The sequence below is a fragment of the Eubalaena glacialis genome, chromosome 7 (genome assembly GCF_028564815.1).
Source record: "Eubalaena glacialis isolate mEubGla1 chromosome 7, mEubGla1.1.hap2.+ XY, whole genome shotgun sequence".
Taxonomy (NCBI): Eukaryota; Metazoa; Chordata; class Mammalia; order Artiodactyla; family Balaenidae; genus Eubalaena; species Eubalaena glacialis.
This window is the reverse complement of record NC_083722.1, coordinates 60986865-61008986: the sequence shown is the minus strand read 5'-3', so window position 1 is coordinate 61008986 and position 22122 is coordinate 60986865. Positions and strand designations below refer to the sequence as shown.

Genomic DNA, 22122 nt, shown 5'->3' with positions numbered 1-22122 from the left:
AAATAATTAACAGTTGTCATAATACCACCACTATTCTGCTCAAGCTCCAGTAGTTGTCAGTTTAATGTCAGATGGTAGTATGCAATTTCCATTGAGACTGAACTAGTGTAGGTTGATGAAATGAAGCACCGGGCTACATTAATTTACTTAATAATCAGGTTTTTTACTGAGACTGTTAGCAGTAGCGTATGTTAAGATCCATATCAGGATAGCTTGCTTTTTTCAGTTGTTTATATTAAAACCAACTGCACTGTCAACAGTATTTATTAAGTATTCAGAGATCCAAAATTGATATTAATTAATAATAATAAGAGGGACTTCCCTGGTGGTCCAGTGGTTAAGAATCCACCTTCCAATGCAGGGGACGCGTGTTCGACCCCTGGTTGGGGAACTAAGATCCCACATGCTGCGGGGCAACTAAGCCCATGTGCTGCAACTAATGAGCCTGCACACCACAACTACTGAGCCTGTGCACTCCAGAGCCCGTGCCACAGCTAGAGAGCCCACGTGCCGCCACTAGAGAGAAGCCCACGTGCCGCAACGAAAGATTCCACATGCTGCAACTAAGACCTGACACAGTCAAATAAATAAACAATAAATATTTTTAAAAAATAATAATAAGAGATAACATTTATTTAACATTTATTAAACACCAGGTACTCAGAGCCAGCCAACAACCCCCTAAGGTAAGAACTATTACTATTACAGATATGGGAAATTATGGCCCAGAGAGTGAAGTCACTTTAAGGTCACACAACTAGTAAATGGGGAGAGCTGAAATCTCAAGCAAGTTTGGCTCCAAAAGTAATACAGACAATAACAACGAGGACAAATACATGCAAGGAGAACCCAACTCACTAACAGATACAGAGATTACAACAAACTATATCTTCCCATTGTTATAAGCATTATATAACTGACTCCTCAGGAACAGTAAAATTACAAGCTATTTGTTGAACTGTGTGAGAGTGAAAGGTAGAGAGGGAGAACTCGTATATCTTTAATTTATAAGTGAAAGCTGGATAGAAAAAGCAAATGTAAAAGCTTGTTAAGTAACAAACTAAAAATGGGTAGCAGAAGGGACCTGTGAATTAATAATATCGGGTAGTCTTAAAACTAGCAATAAGATGATCAGATAAAAAAACTCAGATTTTTTCTGAGTGGATTCAAAGTGATAATAGAGAGATGAAAAGTGCATAGTTCCAGGGACTTCCCTGGTGGTCCAGTGGATAAGACTCCACGCTCCCAATGCAGGGGGCCTGGGTTCAATCCCTGGTTGGGGAACTAGATCCCGCATGCATGCCGCAACTAAGAAGTCAGCACGCTGCAACTAAAAGATCCCGCATGCCACCACGAAGATCCCGAGTGCCGCAACTACGACCAGGATCAGCCAAAATAAACAAACAAACAAACAAACAAACATTAAAAAATAAAAATAAAAAAATCACATAGTTCCAGGTTTGTTAACGGTTCCAGAGGGTAAGCTGAAGCTTCACTTGATATGATCAGTAATGGAAGCTAGCAGAGAATTTAAGAGGGTGGTAACAGATGCAGTAAAAAATGGCAGAAGAGAAAATGACCTTGGCTGCAAGCAAATACGATTATCATAAACTCAAGGAATTCACACCTATTGATGATGTAAGACTGAAAGTAAATAGGAATTCAACGAGAACAGGAACAACAGTCTGCTCTGTCACAAATAAGTCTACTATATGAGTAAAAATGTAAGCCTAAGACAGACTGAAAGTATGAAGACATCATTTATCTTAGCAAAACCAATCAACACTTAAGCTCCATGAGGTGGGGAATTTGTAGCACTCACTTTGTTGTGGAATTAACGAACGATGAAGATGTCTGCTTTGGTAACCTGGCTCAAATCCTTCTTCAAAATTTTGCTTAAAAAGGGTAGCCAGGAAAGGGGAGAGCTGCTACTACTGAGAATAGAAAGTCTGAGAGTAAAATGGCAGAAATGATTTAAAGACCAACAAAAGTTAATATCTGGCTAGAGTTAGTTTTGAGACTGAAGAGTCAGAGAAGACCTGTTGTGGCAGTACTTTAAAATTTAAATGCCCTTTACAGACTCCAAAATTAGAACAGAAGTGGGAATGAAATCTATGAACATTTGCTCCCAAATGACAATCCTTTTTTAAAAACGATCTATGTATGAGCCTTAGCATAATTCAAAAACTGTAACTCCAGGATTTTTGAAAGCTGGGTCCATCATGGATGTTTAAAAGAACTAATATTTCTAAAACGGCAGTTCAGAAATCACACTAGCACGGAAAGTGACGTAATTCCAACACCCGCCCCGCCCCCCACCCAGCCCTTTTTGGTCAGTAGGTAGAAACAGTACCATGGCTGAGTACAGTATAAAAGCTAACCTTACCAAAAGGGAAAAAATATTAAGTTAGCAGCCTTGAGTCAAAAATAGCAGCAGTATTCAGGAGAAGGGTGGAGTTTAATCACGCTCCAGTGTTAAATGACTAACGTGGGTCGGCCTGAAGCTGGTTATGAGTCCCCAGGGTAAAAATGACATATTCACATTACAGTTTGATGTCTGTGCTAGAAAAATGTTCAGACCAAGAATGAAACATTGCACAATTCTGGGAAACATCACTCACTCTGTGGTCTGTTGTGGATGGCATCGCCTACCGCTGCATAGTAACAGCCAGCCCACCCTAACCACACTGGTTCTAACAGCTTACGGTGCTTGATTAAGACCCTGTGGGTTTATGTGATAAACATATCATTCCTTCCTTGTTACCACTTTCTTAACTTTAAAGCAGTCTAAAATGCCAAAGAATATTCTCTCTTAACTAAACAAATATTTATTTTGTTGAAATAAAACATAACTGCTGTACTTTTCATGTGATCCTGCCATGAATTAATTTTCTTTTTTATTAACTGAGTAGAATGAGCTCACGGCAACAGTGTCAAACAAGACCTGATGACTAATGAAATGCCACCCTGAAGCCCCTAAAATGTGATCACCACCACAAAGACCCTAAGCCTTCACCCCATTCCTGACTCAAAAACAAAAGTCTAACATACAAGGTGGAAAAGGTGAGCAATCCGTGGCATTTATAGAGCAACTCTGTGATGGACTCCAACATGTAAACAAAACACACATTCATACTCATCCCCTAAATGTTAAAATGAGATTTAGCAGAGCCAGGGAACAGGGTAAGCTGCTCAATCTCTTACTATATATCAGCATTTCCCAAAAAATTTTCCAAGGAATATTAAAAGCGTTCCATGGTCAGTAAATCTGAAATGCCACAACTATCCATCTGGGAGCATCACCATGCATATTAGCCTATTAGAGCTCCGAGAGGTCATGTAGTAAAGAAACTGGTTTTGTTAACCCAGTTTTTCCCATACTTACTTGATCACAAAACCTGTTGTTTTGTTTTGTTTTGTGAAATATCAGTGATATGAAGAGTTTGGGAAATGTCACTCAAAGATTACCATGTATACATGTATTAATTGTTGGTTAACAATTAAAATATAACATCCAAAATTAAATAAGATTTGCTTGATGCTTGCAGAGTACTAAAGGAAACTGCAGTGCCTTAGGTTCAACAAATGTTGGTTGATAGCTTTACTTCCCAAAACGACAAGCAAAATACCATTAACTGTATATTCAGTAATGCTAAAAATAAAGCACAAAAAGCCTGTTCTATAATAGTGTCACTTAGCACATAATTCTCATAAAGTGAATAAAAACATCAATATTTGGGCTGATAGCATTTTAAGTGCTCAGTAAGAACATATAGTGTAATTACTGATCAGAAAACATCTACACGTCTATGACTTCAGGAGCTCACAACCTTAATAATCTCTCCTCGTGTTACTGACTACATTGAGATAACCTACTAATACCCAAACAGTGGCACCTACTGAGGATTATTACAATACTTACCACATTACAAAAAGAATCCAGACCAATGCTATGTACATACTTAGTACATTCTGGATTAGACCAAGTAAAATTTAACAACAAGCTGAACAGCATTCTATAAAACAAAAACAAAAAGTCAGTTAGGCTAATTCTGTCTGTTTTTCTAAGCTATGGACTCATAGTGAGAAAGAAGTTGTCTTGGAACTTGATGACTGAATCATATCTGAAATCTTTAAAGTTTATCTACACTTACCTCAAAAGAAGTTCTTTGGGTAACTTTTTGTTAATAAGGCCTTCATCATTATTTGAGAAAACCTACAGGAAAAAAAAAAGGGGATATTATTAAAATGTTCCTCAATCAAAAAAAAAAAGGATACACGTTTTGTAGATCAAAACAGCCCCAATCACTGTCCTACAATTATGATGATACTAATTTCATGAAGTCACCGTTCTTCAACATTGATGGATATAAAAATAGTTTATACCCTATTACCATTTAATAAAAACAGCAAACATTTAGAGAAGAGTTAACACACAGCCATATCTACACTACATTATATTACAGATTTTAGCCAAGGCGTTTAGCAAGGAAAATAAATAAAAGGCATGCTGAAAGGAAAGGAAGAAATAAAACAACTTCTATTTACAGATGACATAATCTTGTATATTGAAAATTCTAAAAAAGAGACACAAAAAAACTATTAGAACTAATAAAGGAATTCAGCCAGGTTGCAAGATACAATATACAAATATACAATATATTCATATAAAAATAAATTGTATTTCCATACATGACCAATGAACAACCTGAAAATGAAATTAAGAAAACAATCTCATTTGTAACAGCAAAAAAAAAAAATACTTAGGGGACTTCCCTGGTGGTGCAGTGGTTAAGAATCCGCCTGCCAATACAGGGGACAATGGGTTCGATCACTGGTCCTGAAAGATCCCACATGCTGTGAAGCAACTAAGCCCGTGAGCCACATCTACTGAACCTGTGCTCTAGAGCCCGAGAGCCCCAACTACTGGCCCCACGTGCCACAACTATTGAAGCCCGCGCGCCCTAGAGCCTGCACGCCGCAACTACTGAGCCCACGCGTCACAACTACTGAAGCCTGTGTGCTCTAGGGCCCGCATGCAGCAACTACTGAGCCCGTGTGCCACAACTACCGAAGCCCACGAGCCTAGAACCTGTGCTTCACAACAAGAGAAGCCACTGCAATGAGAAGCCTGCACACCACAACTAGTGAAAGCCTGCATGCAGCAACAAAGACCCAACACAGCCAAAAAAAAAAAAAAAAAAAAAACTTAGGAATACATTTAACTAAAGAAGTGCCTGACATTATATATTGAAAACTTACACTAAACACTGTTGTGAGAAATTAAAGAAGGCTTGAATAAACTGAAACACATCCCATGTTCATGAATTGGAAGATTTAACAGCATTAAGTTAGCAATGTTCCTCAGCTTTGTACTTATTCTGCTTGGGGTTTGCCAACTATGTCCAGTCTGCTATTAGGCCCATCAAATGAATACTTAATGTCTGATTCATACTTTCACTTCTAGCATTCCCTGTTCGGTCTTTTTATAGTCTTCCATCTTCCTGCTAAAATTTTCTCACTGTTCATCCATTCCAACTGTTCAACATCTGGACCATCACTGACTGTTTCTCTTAGCTCTTCTCCTGACCATGGGTCACATTTCTTTGTTTCTCTCCATGTCTCATAATTTGTTATTTCACACCAAATATTGTGCGTAAAAAAATAATTAATTTACAAGGATCAATGAAACTAAGAGATGTTTCTCTGTAAAGAAAAAATTGACAGAGAAAGGGAGGAGAGACTGGCCAAGATAGCAGAGTAGAAAGACACTGAGCTCACCTCCTCTCCCGAGCACACCAAAATCACAACTATTTGCAGAACAACCATCAATGAAAAAGACCAGAATCTACCAGAAAAAAATCTTTACAATTAAAGGAGGAACCACAACAAGATGGGTAGGAGAGGCAGACTCTCAATATAATCATGTCCCATACCACGGGGTGGGCAACCCACAAACTGGAGAATCATTATATTGCAGAGGTTCTCCCACAGGAGTGAGAGTTCTAGGCCCTACATCAGGTTCTGCAGCCCAGGAGTCAAGCACCAAGAAGACAAGCCCCCAGAGCATTTGGCTTTGAAGGTCAGCAGGGCTTAACTTCGGGAGGCTCAAAGGACTGGGGGAAACAGAGACCTGGCTCTTAAAAGGTGCACACAAAATCTGACATGTTCTAGAACCCAGGGCAAAAGCAGTAATTTGATAGGAGCCTGGGCCAGACCTACCTACTGGTGTAGGAGAGTCTCCTTGGAGGGAGGCGGGGGGGAACTGTGGCTCACCCTGGGGACACAGACACTGGCAGCAGCCATTCTTGGGAGCTCCTTCTACTGCGTGGACAATGGTGCTGCCAGGCACCACTGTGGAACCCTCCCTCTAGCTCATTAGCACCAAGACCTGGCCCATCCAATGGCCTGCAGGCACAAGTGCTGGGATGCCTCAGGCAAAGCAACTAATTGGATGGGGACACAACCCCACCTATCAGCAGACAGGCTGCCTAAAACTTCCTGAGCCCACAGCTGCCTCTGAACATGGCCCTGCCCACCGGAAGGCTAGGACCCAGCTCCACCCACCAATGTGCAGGCACCAGCTCTGCTCTGCAAGAAGGCTGCTCTAGCCATTGGACAAGTCTCACCCACCAGGGGACAGACACCAGACGTAAGAAAGCCACAATCCCACAGCCTGCAGACCCAGCCTGCCCACAGCAGGCCAGACCCTACCCTGGGACCAGCTGGGCCTCAACCCTTCCCACTAGCAGGCCAAAACAAGCTTCCCAACACCCTGGACCCCATACTCAACTGTGTCAGGAAACGCCCTCCACACACACACACACCAGTTATCTGACACCAGCTCTGTGATCCCTGGGCACTACAGCCAGACTCCAGGACCCAACTGTGACTGCTAGTAGTCCGGCATTAATCCCAAAACCTGGCTTCACCCATAAGTAGGTGGGTAACAGCCCCAAAGTTTTCTGGACCCTGATTCCACCCACCAGTGAGCCAGGACTAGCCCCAGGGCCCCCTGGGGTACTGCAGTCAGCTGCCTCGTGACTAGGCTCCACCAACCAGTAGCCAACAGCTTCCCAAAGCACGGCCAAAGCATGGCCTGGCAACCAACCGGAGTAGGGGCCAACCAAGCCTACCAGACTGTCCACATAGTCAGCCTGCCACAACAGAAGGAACCATGCAGCCCTCATAGGGGGAACTGCTAGAACATATAGCTTGGCCATGATAGGGGAGTGCACTGCTAGGATGCATAGTACATCTCCTACAGAAGAATACTTCTCCAAGGTCAGGAAATGTAATTAACCCACCAGATACATAAAAATACAAACAGCAACTTAGGCAAAATGAGGTGACAGAAGAAAATGTTCTAAATGAAGGAACAAGATAAAACCCTAGAATAAGAACTTAGCGAAGTGGAGACACGCAATCTACCCAAGAAAGAGTCCAGGGTAATGATCATAAAGATGATCAAAGAACTCAGGACAAGAATGGATGCACAGAGTAAGAAGTTATAAGTTTTTAACAAAGAGAAAACATAAAAAAAAAAGAGAAAGATGAAGAACACAATAACTGAAATGAAAAATATACTAGAAGGAATCTACAGTAGACTAAATGATACAGATCAGCAAGCTGAGAGATGGAGCAGTAGAAATCACTGCCACTAAACAGAAAAAAGGAAAAAGAATAAACAGAAATGAGGACAGTTTAAGAGCCCTTTGGGACAATATCAAATGTACAAATATTCACATTATAGGGGTCCCAGAAGGAGAAGAGAGATAAAAAGGAGCTGAGAACATATTTGAAGAAATAACAGGTGAAAACTTCCCTAACCTGGAAAAGGAAACAGTCATCCAAGTCCAGGAAGGGCAGAGAGTTCCATACAGGATTAACCTAAAGAGTAACACACCAAGACACATTGTAATTAAAATGACAAAAGATTAAAGATAAAGAGAGAATCTTAAAAGCAGCAAGGGAAAAGCAACAAATAACATCCAAGGGAACTCCCATAAGCCTATCAGCTGATTTTTCAGCAGAAACCCTGCAGGCCAGAAGGGAGTGGCATGATATATTTTAAATGATGAAAGGGAAGAACCTGCAACCTACAACCAAGAAATACTCTACCCAGCAAGCCTCTCGTTCAGATTTGATAGAAAGATCAAAAGCTTTACAAACAAGCAAAAGCTAAAAGAGTTCAGCACCATTAAATCAGCTTTACAACAAATATTAAAGGAACTTCTCCAGGTGAAAAAAGAAAAGGCCACAACGAGAAACATGAAAATTACGAAATGAAAAAGCTCATCAGTAAAGGCAAATACACAGTAAAGGTAGGGAATCATCCACGCATAAAGTGAGTAGGAAGGTTAAAAGACGAAGGTAGTAAAATCACCTATATCAAAATCACTTAAGCAGTTAAGGGATACATGAAACAATTAGATAAAAGATATGATATAGGGGCTTCCCTGGTGGTGCAGTGGTTGAGAATCTGCCTGCCAATGCAGGGGACACGGGTTTGAGCCCTGGTCTGGGAAGATCCCACATGCCGCGGAGCAACTAGGCCCGTGAGCCACAACTACTGAGCCTGCGCGTCTGGAGCCTGTGCTCCGCAACAAGAGAGGCCGCGATAGTGAGAGGCCCGCGCACCGTGATGAAGAGTGGCCCCCACTTGCCACAACTAGAGAAAGCCCTCTCACAGAAACGAAGACCCAACACAGCCAAAAATAAATTAAAAAAAAAAAAAAAGACATGATATAAAAACAGTAATCGTGAGGGGAGAAGAGTACAAAGACAGGGTTGTTAAAACGCATTTGAAAGAGATCAGCAACTTAATCACATATATATAGATTGCTATATAAAAATCTCATGGTAACCACAAACCAAAAATCAAAAATAGATATACACACAAAAAAAGAAAAAGGAATCCAAATATAACACTAAAAATAGTCAAATCACAAGAGAAGAACAAAAGAAGAAGAAAAAGACAAAACAAAACAAACCCCAAACAATTAACAAAATGGCAACAAGAACATACATATCAATAATTACCTTAACTGTAAACAGACTATATGTTCCAATCAAAAGACATAGCGTGGCTCAATGGATACAAAAACAAGACCCATATATATGCTGCCTACAAGAAACTCACTTCAGATCTAAAGACACAAAAGACTGAAAGTGAGGGGATGGAAAAGGTATTCCATGCAAATGGAAATCAAAAAAAAGCCAGAATAGCAATACTTTTATCAGACAAAACATACTTTAAAATAAAGACTGTTACAAAGAAGCACACTACGTAATGATCAAGGGATCGATCCAAGAAGAAGACAGAACAATTGTAAATATATATGCACCCAACACAGGAGCACCTCAATATATAAGGCAAATATTAACAGACATAAAAGGAGAAATCAACAGTAACATAATAGTAGAGGAATTTAACACCCCACTTACATCAATGAACAGATCATCTAGACAGAAAATCAATAAGGAAACACTGGCCTGAAATGACACATTAGACGAGATGGACTTAACTGATACATAAAGAGCATTCCATCCAGAAGCAGCAGAATACACATTCTTTTCAAGTGCACATGGAACATTCTCCAGGATAGATCACGTTAGGCTTCAAAACAACCCTCAGTAAATTTAAGAAAACTGAAATAATATCAAGTATCTTTTCCAACCACAATGCTATGAGACTAGAAATCAACTACAAGGAAAAAAAATGCAAAAAACACAAACACATGGAGGCTAAACAATATGCTACTAAACCACCAATGGATCATTAAAGAAATCAAAGAGGAAATCAAAAATACCTAGAGACAAATGAAAATGAAAATGAAAACATGATGATCCAAAACCAATGGGATGCAGAAAAAACAGTTCTAAGAGGGAGGTTTACAGCAATACAAGTTTACCTCAGGAAACAAGAAAAATCTCAAACAACCTAAACTTACACCTAAAGGAACTAGAGAAAGAACAAACAAAACCCAAAATTAGTAGAAGGAAAGAAATCATAAAGATCAGAGCAGAAATAAATGAAATAGAGACTAAAAAAATAGAAAAGATCAATGAAACTAAAAGTTGGTTCTTTGCAAAGATAAACAAAATCGATAAACCTTTAGCCAAATTTATCAAGAAAACCCAATAAAATCAGAGATGAAAAAGAAGTTACAAGTGACACCACAGAAATACAAAGGATCATAAGACAACAGTGATCAAACAACTATATGCCAATAAAATGGACAGCTTAGAAGAAATGGACAAATTCTTAGAAATGTACAATCTCCCAAGATTGAACCAGGAAGAAATAGAAAATATGAACAGACCAATTACCAGTAATGAAATTGAATCAGTAATTTAAAAACTCCCAACAAAGAAAAGTCCAGGATCAGATGGCTTCACAGGTGAATTCTACTAAACATTTAGAGAAGAGTTAACACCTATCCTTCTCAAACTATTCTCCCTCCCAAAAAAAAGAAACTGCAGAGGAAGGAACACTTCCAAATTGATTCTGTGAGGCCAGCATCACCCTGATACCAAAACCAAGGATATCACACACAAAAAAAATTACAGGCCAATATCACTGATGAACAAGATGCAAAAATCCTCAACACAATATTAGCAAACTGATTCCCACAATACATTAAAAGAATCATACACCATAATCAAGTGGGATTTATCCCAGGGATGCAAGAATTTTTCAATATCTGCAAAATCAATGTGATACACCACGTTAACAGATTGAAGAATAAAAACCATATGATTATTTCAACAGATGCAGAAAAAGCTTTTGACAATATTCAACATCGATTTATGATAAAAACTCTCTAGAAAGTGGGCCTAGAGGAAACATACATCAACATACTAAAGGCCATATATGACAAACCCACAGCTAACATCATACTCAATGGTGAGAAGCTGAAAGCATTTAGGTGGGTTAATTACATGCCCACTCTCACTACTTTTCTTCAACAGAGTACTGGAAGTCCTAGCCACAGCAATTAGACAAGAAAAAGAAATAAATCCAAATTTAGAAAGGAAGAAGTAAAACTGTCACTGTTTGCATGATACTAAGTGTAGAAAATCCTAAAGATGCCACCAGAAACTACTACAGCTTATTAATGAATCTGGTAAAGTTGCAGGATACAAAATTGATATACAGAAATCTGTTGCATTTCTATGCACTGACAACGAACTGTAAGATATGGAAACAGCGACTTCCCTGGTGGTGCAGTGGATAGGAATCCACCTGTCAGTGCATGGGACATGGGTTCAATCCCTGGTCCAGGAAGATCCCACATGCCGTGGAGCAACTAAGCCCATGCGCCACAACTACTGAGCCTGCGCTCTAGAGCCCGTGCCACAACTACTGAGCCTGCGTGCTGCAACTACTGAAGTCTGCATGCCTAGAGCCTGTGCTCCGCAACAAGAGGAGCCACTGCAACAAGAAACCCACGCACCGCAACAAAGAGTAGCCCCCACTCGCCACAACTAGAGAAAGCCCACATGCAGCAACGAAGACCCAACGCAGCCAAAAATAAATAAAATTAAATCTTAAAAAAAAAAAAAAAGATAAGGAAACAATCCCATTTACCACCTCATCAAAAAGAATAAAATAACTACAAATAAACCTACCTAAGGAGGTAAGAGACCTGTATTTGGAAAACTGTAAGACATTAAAAGACTATAAAACTATAAGGTGAAGAAATTGAAGATGACACAAACAGATGAAAAGATATACCTTGTATTTTTGTATTGGAAAAGTTAATATTGTTAAAGTGACCATACTACCCAAGGCAATCTATAGATTCAATGCAATCCCTATCAAAATATACCCAGGGCACTTTTCATAGAAGTAGAACAAATAATCTCAAAATTTGTATGGAAACACAAAAGACCTCAAAAAACTAAAACCATCTTGGGAAAGAAGAACAGAGCTGGAGGAATCATGCTCCCTGACTTCAGACTATACTACAAAACTACAGTAATCAAAAAGTATGGTAGGGCTTCCCTGGTGGCACAGTGGTTGAGAATCTGCCTGCCAATGCAGGGGACACGGGTTCAAGCCCTGGTCTGGGAGGATCCCACATGCCGCGGAGCAACTGGGCCCGTGAGCCACAACTACTGAGCCTGCACGTCTGAAGCCTGTGCTCCGCAACGAGAGAGGCCGTGATGGTGAGAGGCCCGTGCACCGCGATGAAGAGTGGCCCCCACTCGCCACAACTAGAGAAAGCCCTCGCACAGAAACGAAGACCCAACACAGCCATAAATAAATAAATAAATAAATAAATTTATTTTAAAAAAAAAAAAAGTATGGTACTAGTCAAAAAACAGACACACAGATCAATGGAACAGAATAGACAGCCCAGAAGTAAACCCACACACTTATAGTTAATTAACTTATGACAAAGGAAGAAAGAATATACAATGGAGAAAAGACAGTCTCTTCAATAAATGGTGCTGGGAAAACTGGACAGCCACATGCAAGAGAATGAAACTGGATCCCTGTCTTATACCATACACAAAAATTAACTTAGAATGGATGACAGGCTTTCAATGTAAGATCTGAAAACATAACACTCCTAGAAAAAAACAGGCCGTAAGCTCCTTGACATAAGTTATGGAGATGATTTTTTGGACTTGACACCAAAAGAAAAGGCAACAAAAGCAAAAATAAACAAGTTGGACTACATCAAACTAAAAAGCTTCTGCTCAGCCTAGCAAACCATCAACAAAATGAAAATATAACCTACTGAATGATTTTGCAAATCATATATTTGATAAGAAGTTAATATCCAACAAGAAATCCAATTAAAAGATGGGGAAAGGATCTAAGTAGATATCTTTCCAAAGACATACAGATGGCCAACAAGTACATGAATAGGTGCTCAACATCACTAATCATCAGGGAAATACAAATCAAAACCACAATGAGATACCACCTCACACCTGTCAGAATGGCTATTACCAAAAAGACAACAAATAACAAGTGTTGGTGAGAATGTGGAAAAAAGGGAACCCTTATGCACTGTTGGTAGGAATGTAAATTGATGCAGCCACTGTGGAAAACAGTATGGAGGTTCCTCAACAAATTGAAAAATAGAACTACCATATGATCCAGGAATTTGACTTCAGGGTATTTTTCTGAAGAAAACAAAAACATTGTTTCAAAAGATATAGGCACTCCTATGTTCACTGAAGCATTATGTACAATAGCCAAGATATGGAAACAACTGAAATGTCTATCGATAAATGAATGGATAAAGAAAATATGGTAGATATATACAATGGAATATTATTCAACCATAAAAAAGAAGGAAAATTTTCACACTTGCAACAACATGGATGGACTTTGAGGGCATTATGCTAAGCGAAATAAGTCACACAATGAAAGACAAATACTTTGAAAGAAAGACAAATGATCTTATATGTGTAATCATAAAAAAAAAATGAGCTCATATATATACAGATTTATGGTTCCAGAGGTGGGGAATGGGAGGGTGGGCAAAATGGGTGAAGGGGGTCAAAAGGTACAAACTTCCAGTTATAACATGAATAAGTCATGGGGATGTAATATACAGCATGGTAACTATAGTTATTAATACTGTATGGCATATTTGAAAGTGCTAGAAGAGTAAATCTTAAAAATTCTCCTCACAAGAAAAAAAATTCTCTATGTATGGTGACAGATGTTAACTAGACTTACTGTGGTGATCATTGTGCAATATATACAAATATCAAATCATTCTGTTGTACAGCTTAAACTAATATGTTATATGTCAATTACACCTGAATTTTTTAAAAGTAATTTACCTCCATAAAGGGCAGTTCCTCCTTCAATTAGGTTGCTGGGGGGTGGGGGGGGGGCGGGTATTGAATCCTTTTAATCTCTAGTTGACCTGGGTTTCAGATTTGTTGTAGCATTAGTCAGATTCAGCTCAAGAACGGTTTAAAATTTTTTTAGGGTGACATCAGAACCTCATCTTCAGGAGAAGTTGGGATCTGAGCACTAGTAAAACTTCACAGATCTCTTTGAGCTGTACAACCAGGCTGCTAGCTTTCTGATACGTGAGAGCACTCTCTGTTTTACATTCTGGCTGCCAGCTGGGGAGTACTTTGCTCTGCAGAGGCACCCTCTACTGTCCCTTCCTTAAGGAGCTCTCTCTCTGCCCTGTTACTCTAACTCCACCGTCTGAAAGCCTTTTGCCTTGTCCTGACTGAAAACCTGGAGAGCCATAGAGGGACATTTCTCAGCTCTCCCGCGGGGCCCCATCCGTTGTGGCCCTGCCTTACACTTGGGGAAAGCCCCTAGTGCCTCAGAGAGGTTTCTGCTGACTCTCCTGCCCTGCCCCGCCCCAAGCCTTCAGCGGGCTCCGCCCACCTCAAGGATGTTCTCAGCTCTCTTCCCTTGGCCCCAGCCTCCAGCACACGTCTACATCCATGTACTCAGTGAAGGCCCATGGGAAAGAGAGGTAGGTGCAGCCTAGCTCTGCGGCTGGGGCTCCTCAGGGCTCCAAATGTCACTCCAGCCCCCATGCAGTAAAAGTTTGGCTGATTTCTCCAAGCTGTCTATAGCAGAGTCTTCTTCCTCCTGCTGTCCCCACCACAGATGAAAGTTACCTGTGTGTCTCCTTTTTTCTGGGAAGGGCACATTACATCCTGGATTTTAATTCATTTAGATTTCTTTGTGTCCTCAGCTCTCTAGAGGGTTTTTAAAGAACTGTGATTTTCTAGCTTCTCTATCTTTTCCCATTGTTAGGGTAGAAACAGCAATGTCTAATTTTTGCAACTTTCCGAGTCCTAACAGAAAGTGGAAGTCTTCATTACCCATTCTGATAGAAGAAAAACAGACTTGGAGCAGATAAATGACTTGCCCAAGGTTTAGCACTAAAAACAACCAACCAACCAAAAAAAAAACCCAGAAAAACTACAGTATAAACTTGTATCTCCTGACTCCAAGTCTAGGGTTCTTTGTACTGCACAACAGGTAGTAAAGGCTATTTGACTCTGGGGAAGGCATTTAACCTCTCAGTATTTCTAATTTGTAAAATGAAAGGATTGTATTATAGAAACTCAAAAGTCTCTTCCAAATCTAATTATTTCAAGATTCAATTAAGTTTGTGTTTTTAAAATATCCCACTGTTTCTGAAAACATAATTGTGTGTCTTTAGGTGCCTTTTGATTTTAGATGTCTAGTAAGGGTCACAAATTTATCAAGTCCAAAACCAACTCCTTTCTTCATCCCTATGCTAAATTTACTCCTCCCATAGTCTTCATCTCAGCAAATGACAACCTGTTCCTATTGCTCAGGCTCAAATCACTGAACCATCCTTGACTTCCTTTTCTTTTCTATTCCACAGCCAATCCTATGGATGACTGCACCAATAATACCCTCACTGGTCTCCTCTGCTCTTGTCCTTTCTCCCCTCCCTCCTACCCCACATGTATTTTCCACATAGCAGACGGAATGGTCCTTTTATAAAATATAAGTCATATTCTGTCATTCTTCTTAAACTTTACCAATCATTTCCCCTTCCCTCAAATGGAAAGGCAAACTCCTTTAAATGGCTTATAAGTCCTAGGCGATCTGGTCTCACTGACTACCTTGGTCTTCCCTCTTGCCATGCTCCTGTCTTACTCCACTCCAGCCTCACTGTTTTCCTTGCTGTTTCTCCAACACACCAGACAGTGTCCTTTCCTGAAATGGTCATTCTCTAGGCATTCCCATGATATATCCTCTGCTCAGATGTCACCTTATCAGAGAGGTCTTCCCTTCCACCTACATAAAAAGCAAGTCCTCCCACTTCTCACCCATCCTGCAAAACTTCCTTTCTCTTACTCAGCTTTTTCTCCAAAGCACTCTTCACCACCTTATCTGTATGTTTATTATGTCTTCCCACTGCTAGAACATAAACTCCGTGAGGGCAGAGGCTTCCCTGTTTCATTCACTACTGGATACCCACTGCCTAAAACAGTGACTGGCACATAGTGGGACACACAAATATTTGCTGGATAGAAAACCATGAGACAGAAAATTTAACAGAAAGACACAATTACACGGGCAGTATTGAGAACTGGAAAAGCTGGGTTTGAACCATGAGTGTGACCCCACAAAAACTTTCCCAATGACTGCCCTGTTCTGCTTCCCTAGACCCCTCTGCTCCAAGCACCCCAGTGCTGGAAGTGGCAGTGGCTGAGGTGGACACTACACAGGGTAGAGGTGAGACACAAAATGAGGCAGGGAAGGCAGAAGTAAAAGTGTAGCCCAACCCATGGCTGCCCATATCTGAGCTTTGGTGGTCTGCACTGTTATAAAAAAAAAAAAAAAAAAAGCCAAGTAAATCCTTCAGGATGTCATTACACAACATCTTAATAGAGAGTCTGTCATAAAAGAAAAAGAGCTTGCTGGCTCAGCTGACAAGACACCAAGACTCTTATTCTTGGTGTAGTATGTTCATGCCAGGCACTGGGCACAATCTTTAGTTTGGGAAGAAGCCATGGTGCTATGGTCAAGATGCCAGACTTTGGAGACAGACTAGTTGATTTCAAATCCTGGCTCTGCCACTCACCAACTATGTGACCTTGGGCAAACTGCCTAATCAACTAGGCCTGTTAAGTGGGTACAATGAGTCAATCTCATAGCGATGTTAGAAGGGTTAAATGAGATAAACGTGAAGTGATCAGCCTAAAACTGGGCACAGTGGAACGGTTCCATGAAAGCGAGTTATTGTTACAATTACTAAAAATTATGTGTCCCCCACCCCAGTGCAGCCAAAAGAGAGACCAATTTTGACAAGAGTAGAAAAATTAATACATAGAGAAACGTCTTGTCATATCTATTAACACAGATCTCATTATATAATCCCTCTTAACTATACCATGTGATGGCAAAGAGACCAAAACTGCCTGTAAAATAAAATATATTTTATTGTGCTTCTCAACACCTCTGAGAAGTCCTAACCACAGGCAAATACAGAAAGGAAAGGCCAAAATAGGGAGAAAATCCAAATAAAATGAATTAAAATGGGAAAACTGTATGATACGTTATTTTATTATTTCCAAAAAATAAATCTGCCTTACGAGCTAAAGTGGTAAGCAATAACAAAAACCTGATGACAAGAGGTATCCCAACGTATATTTTAATCCATATGAATTAAAGTTTAAATAGTTATTTGATGTCTTTTTGTAACAGTTTTAGCATACACAACTAAAATAAATGTGAAATTTTTTATTAGGAAAAATCTCAGAAAATAAAATTTTACTTTCAAAAATAGTTTCATCCAATTCTAAATGGCTTTACATTAAAAGCTGGTCTTATAAATCATACCAATGTTTTCTTAGGTCAGTCTCCCAAGGCAACAGAAATAAAAACAAAAATAAACAAATGGGACCTAATCAAACTTACAAGCTTTTACACAGCAAAGGAAACCATAGGAAAAAAAAAGAAAGAAAGAAAAGAAAAGACAGCCTACGGAATGGGAGAAAATATTCGCAAATGATGAGACCAACAAGGGCTTAATCTCCAAAATATACAAACAGCTCATACAACTTAACAACAAAAAAACAAACAACCCAATCGAAAAATGGGCAGAAGGGGACTTCCCTGGCAGTCCAGCGGTTGAGACTTCACCTTCCAATGCAGGGGGTGCGGGTTTGATCCCTGGTCAGGGAGCTAAGATTCCCACATGCCTCGTGGGCAAAAAACCAAAACATAAAACAGAAGCAATACTGTAACAAATTCAATAAAGACTTTAAAAAATGGTCCACATCAAAAAAATCTTTTTTAAAAAAAGAAAAATGGGCAGAAAACCTTAATACAGGGGTCCCCAACCCCCGGGCCGCAGACCACTACTGGTCCATGGCCTGTTAGGAGCGGGGCCACACAGCAGAAGGTGAGCAGCAGGCAAGTGAGCGAAGCTTCATATGCTGCTCCCCATCACTCGCATTACCGCCTGAACCATCATATCCCACCACCTCCCCCTCCACCCCAGTGGAAAAATTGTCTTCCATGAAACCGGCCCCTGGTGCCAAAAAGGTTGGGGACCGCTGCCTTAATAGACATTTCTCCAAAGAAGACATACAGATGGCCAGTAGGCACATGAAAAGATGCTCAACATCACTAATCATTAGAGAAATGCAAATCAAAACTACAGTGAGGTACCACCTCACACCGGTCAGAATGGCCATCATTAAAAAGTCTACAAATAACACGTGCTAGAGAGGTTGTAGAGAAAAGGGAACTCTCCTACACTGTCGGTGGGAATGTAAGTTGGTGCAGCCATCGTGGAAAATAGTATGGAGGTTCCTCAGAAAACTAAAAATCGAATTACCATATGATCCAGCAATCCCACTCCTGGGCATATACCCAGAGAAAACTATAATTCAAAAAGATACATGCACCCCTATGTTCATAGCAGCACTACTCACAATAGCCAAGACATGGAAACAACCTAAATGTCCACTGACGGATGAATGGATAAAGAAGATGTGGTACATATATACAATGGAATACTACTCAGCCATAAAAAAGAATGAAATAATGCCATTTGCAGCAACATGGATACAACCAGAGATTATCATGCTAAGTGAAGTAAGTCAGAAAGAGAAAGACAAATACCATATGATATCATTTATATGTGGAATCTACAACATTGACACAAGTGAACCTACCTATGAAACAGAAACAGACTCACAGACATAGAGAACAGACTTGTAGCTGCCAAGGGGGAGGGGGTTAGGGGAGGGATGGAGTGGGAGTTTGGGGTTAGCAGATGCAAACTATTATATATAGAATGGATAAACAACAAGGTTCTACTGTATAGCACAGGGAACTATATCCAATCTCCTGGGATAAATCATAATAGAAAAAAATATTTTAAAAAAAAGAATGTATGTGTATAACTGAGTCACTTTGCTGTACAGCAGAGATTGGCACCACATTGCAAATCAACTGTACTTCAATAAAATTAAAAAAAAATAAAAGCTGCTCTTTGTGATTCACAAAAGCAGGTGCCAATTCCTGAGCACAAACTGAAATGACAGGAGAAACTTTAAATGCTATTACAGCCATGAGTATGAACCCTAATCCAATATCTGTCTTCACTGATGCCTCTTCATCTCATCTGTGTGAAAGAGGAGAGGAGAGAAGGTTAGGAGTGCCTACTCTGTTCTACAGCGTCCAGTCCAGCACAAAGAACAACAAAATACAAGTAAGTGTTTGTATACATAAGTGCTCAAAACATTAAAATCCAAGTAAGAGAGAAAACTAATTTCCCAACATATAAATAGCATACATATTGAGGAACATATAATGATACATTATACATTATAATCCAAAACCATAAGCAGGTTGTTTTTTTTTAAATTAATTAATTTACTTATTTATGGCTGCATTGGGTCTTTGTTGCCGCGCACAGGCTTTCTCTAGTGGTGTCGAGTGGTGGCTACTCTTCGTTGTGGTGTGTGGGCTTCTCATTGCGGTGGCTTCTCTGGTTGTGGAGCACGGGCTCTAGGCGCATGGGCTTCAGTAGTTGTGGCACACGGGCTCAGTAGTTGTGGCTTGTGGGCTCTAGAGCGCAGGCTCAGTAGCTGTAGCACACGGGCTTAGCTGCTCCGCAGCATGTGGGATCTTCCCGGACCAGGGCTCGAACCCGTGTCCCCTGCACTAGCAGGTGGATTCTTAACCACTGCGCCACCAGGGAAGTCCCATAAGCAGGTTCTGAGACAAGATGCCTAGTTTTGAAATCTGGCTGGGTGACTGGGGCAAGTTACTTACCTCTCTGTGCCTCAATTTCCTCATCTCTAAAATGGGGAAAAGGTATTCTCCTCATAAGGTGGTTGTGATGGTTAATTAAGACACGTAAGGTGCTTATAAAAATGTCTCACACATAAAATGTACACAATAAATATCAGCTCTCATTATTATTTAGAGGCAATAGAAACAAGTGGCTTAACTGAAGAAATTTTCATTGAGAAATAGCTGAGTTCCAAAATTCATGTGCAAAGTCATAAATATCAAATGCTAAAGCTGTATGTTTAGATTCAAGCACTTAATGAAGGGTTATGTTATGATCTCGAATACAGTTTGGGGTTACAGAAGCAGCCTCCTCATCCCCGCTGCTATACCAACCATTCCCCTTTTCCCCTGGAGCCCAGGCATCACCTTACCACCCAATTAAATCCCTTCCATGAATTAAATTCTTAATGCTTAAAGATATACAAAAAGCAAAGCATTTCTAAGTTTAGCAAAGCAACCACTAGTACATAAGTACAATAAAATGCTTTTATTTTAGAGTAAATAAAACTCTAAAATTTACAATAGTGAATCAAGGTGGACTGTGGGTCAGGATGGAAGGGGTAGACAAAGGAGAAGAAAAGGAAAATGGACAACAGGAGGAATATGAGACTTCAGAGAGAAAGCTGTGAATATGTAACTCCTGAATATTCTTCTTCTCCTTCCTATAATCATAAGGGCTTTTCACACAGATAACATGTAAAAGCAAGGCACTGCAACATTTAAAACACTTAGATTTTTGTAATATTCATTTCCTGAAACTCTTGCTGGCTCCATTAATTTTCACTTAAAGCAATTCAGAATTTGAAAGAAACATACATGAAATAAAAAAGGCACTGCTGTTAATTTGGAGGTGATTTTTTTCCCTGCTATCAACAGGCCACACACCTGGCAGTTGTTTTTCCAGAGTCAATGAGATACAGATCATCCACATTCCCTTACTACCTTAATTATTAAGAAAAGACAGAGCTAGCCAGGATTCCAATGAGCAGTTTCTCTCTCCAGAAGGCTGACTGCCACTTGGGGAGCACCCTGCATCCTCAGCTTATTAGCTCTTCCACTAACCCCTGCAGATAAGGAGCAAATCTACACGAAATTACGCACAGTTACAGAAACTGTTTCTCAAACTAGGCATTTTCTTATTCCCCACCCCCACTCCCTCTCAAATATTCTATACCAAAGGTGTGTCCCCAAGCAGAGAATCCAGCCCCTCTCTTCTTTCACACCCTTTGGAGGCTTCTGGAGAATTCACACATCTGGTTGGCAATTCCCTGAATCCTGCCTATTCAAGCCAATACCTGAGCTGAGTCTTCAGGTTAGGTTTTAAAAAAACGTGCTTAATGGGGACCAGGTGGGAATGTCCATTCACTCTCAAGTTTATTGAATAAAGGTAATGATTTAAGACGTTTACCACGCACTAATTATGAATTGAATCCCTGAGTGAGGGTGCTGCACGCACGAAAAAACTCCAGCTTAATGTCCCCATTTTTAAAAAGGAGGGAGGAATCTCCAAAATTACAAATTTAAATTTCCACATGCTAAAAAACCTGTCAGAATGATGAATTTCAAAGAAATACCTATTTGTATATTACTAACATAACTGCATAGAAACAAGACAAGAAGCACGTAGACTGCAATATACCGTTGGTATGAATATATATGGCATATGATATTCATACATATCCTTTTTTATTTTTTTCTAACCACACCCTCTCTGAGTGGCTTCCTAGGCTCGCCGGGGCCAAACAGCGTCACGCTGTCCGGCGACCGGCCGGTTGGGGGTCCCAGCCAGGCACTCAAAGGTGAGAACGCGGCCCTGGGCAGCGGGCGGGCGCTCCGGCTCTCCAAGGGGTCCCCCTCCCGCGGGTCCGCCCAGTCCTGCCCTGCCCTGCCCGGCAGCCCCGCAGGCCGCGGCCCGGCCTCTCTGCGACCCCGGCGCCGCCCGCCCCAGCCCAGAAGGCGGCCGCCCTGCGACCCAACCCGGGCGGGGAAGGGCCAGGCGGCCGGGCTGCGAGGGCCCCAAACTCACCATGGCCGAAGAGCCACAAGCGCGCCCACAGCCCAGAGTCACACGGCGCCGGCAACGCCCGTTGTCCTGGTGACGCCAACTGGGCGCCCCGCCCCGTCCCCTAGGTGGGCTCAGAGGCGGCCATTGGCTGGCGGATAGCACATGACGCGCAGGGGCGGTGCCCTTTGGACCGCCCCCCGCCCCCCACGACTCGGCTCTTGGGCGGGGCCTCTTTGGCTTTCCGCCTCTGCATCTGTCCCTCATCACCCTGATCACCTTGACATCCTTCACCTGACAGATGACCCAGCCGCAGACTGACCTG

The 22122-nt window shown here is 40.9% G+C and overlaps 1 protein-coding gene across 4 annotated transcripts in view; it reads right to left on the bottom strand.

Annotated features, from left to right (window-relative positions):
- The window catches only part of FBXL2 (F-box and leucine rich repeat protein 2), a 93034-nt gene extending 71137 nt beyond the window's left edge, over positions 1 to 21897 (bottom strand). For all 4 annotated transcript variants that reach the window (XR_009701580.1, XR_009701581.1, XM_061196471.1 and 1 more), the window contains exons 1-2: positions 21822 to 21897; positions 4155 to 4216 (exon numbers count right to left, since the gene is read on the bottom strand). Coding sequence is in view for 2 of the 4 variants with exons in the window: in XM_061196471.1 (XP_061052454.1) it covers positions 4155 to 4216; positions 21822 to 21824 (65 nt within the window). In the remaining 2 variants the exon portion in view is untranslated. The remainder of the gene's footprint in view (positions 1 to 4154; positions 4217 to 21821) is intronic.
- Between the last annotated feature and the right edge of the window lie 225 nt (positions 21898 to 22122).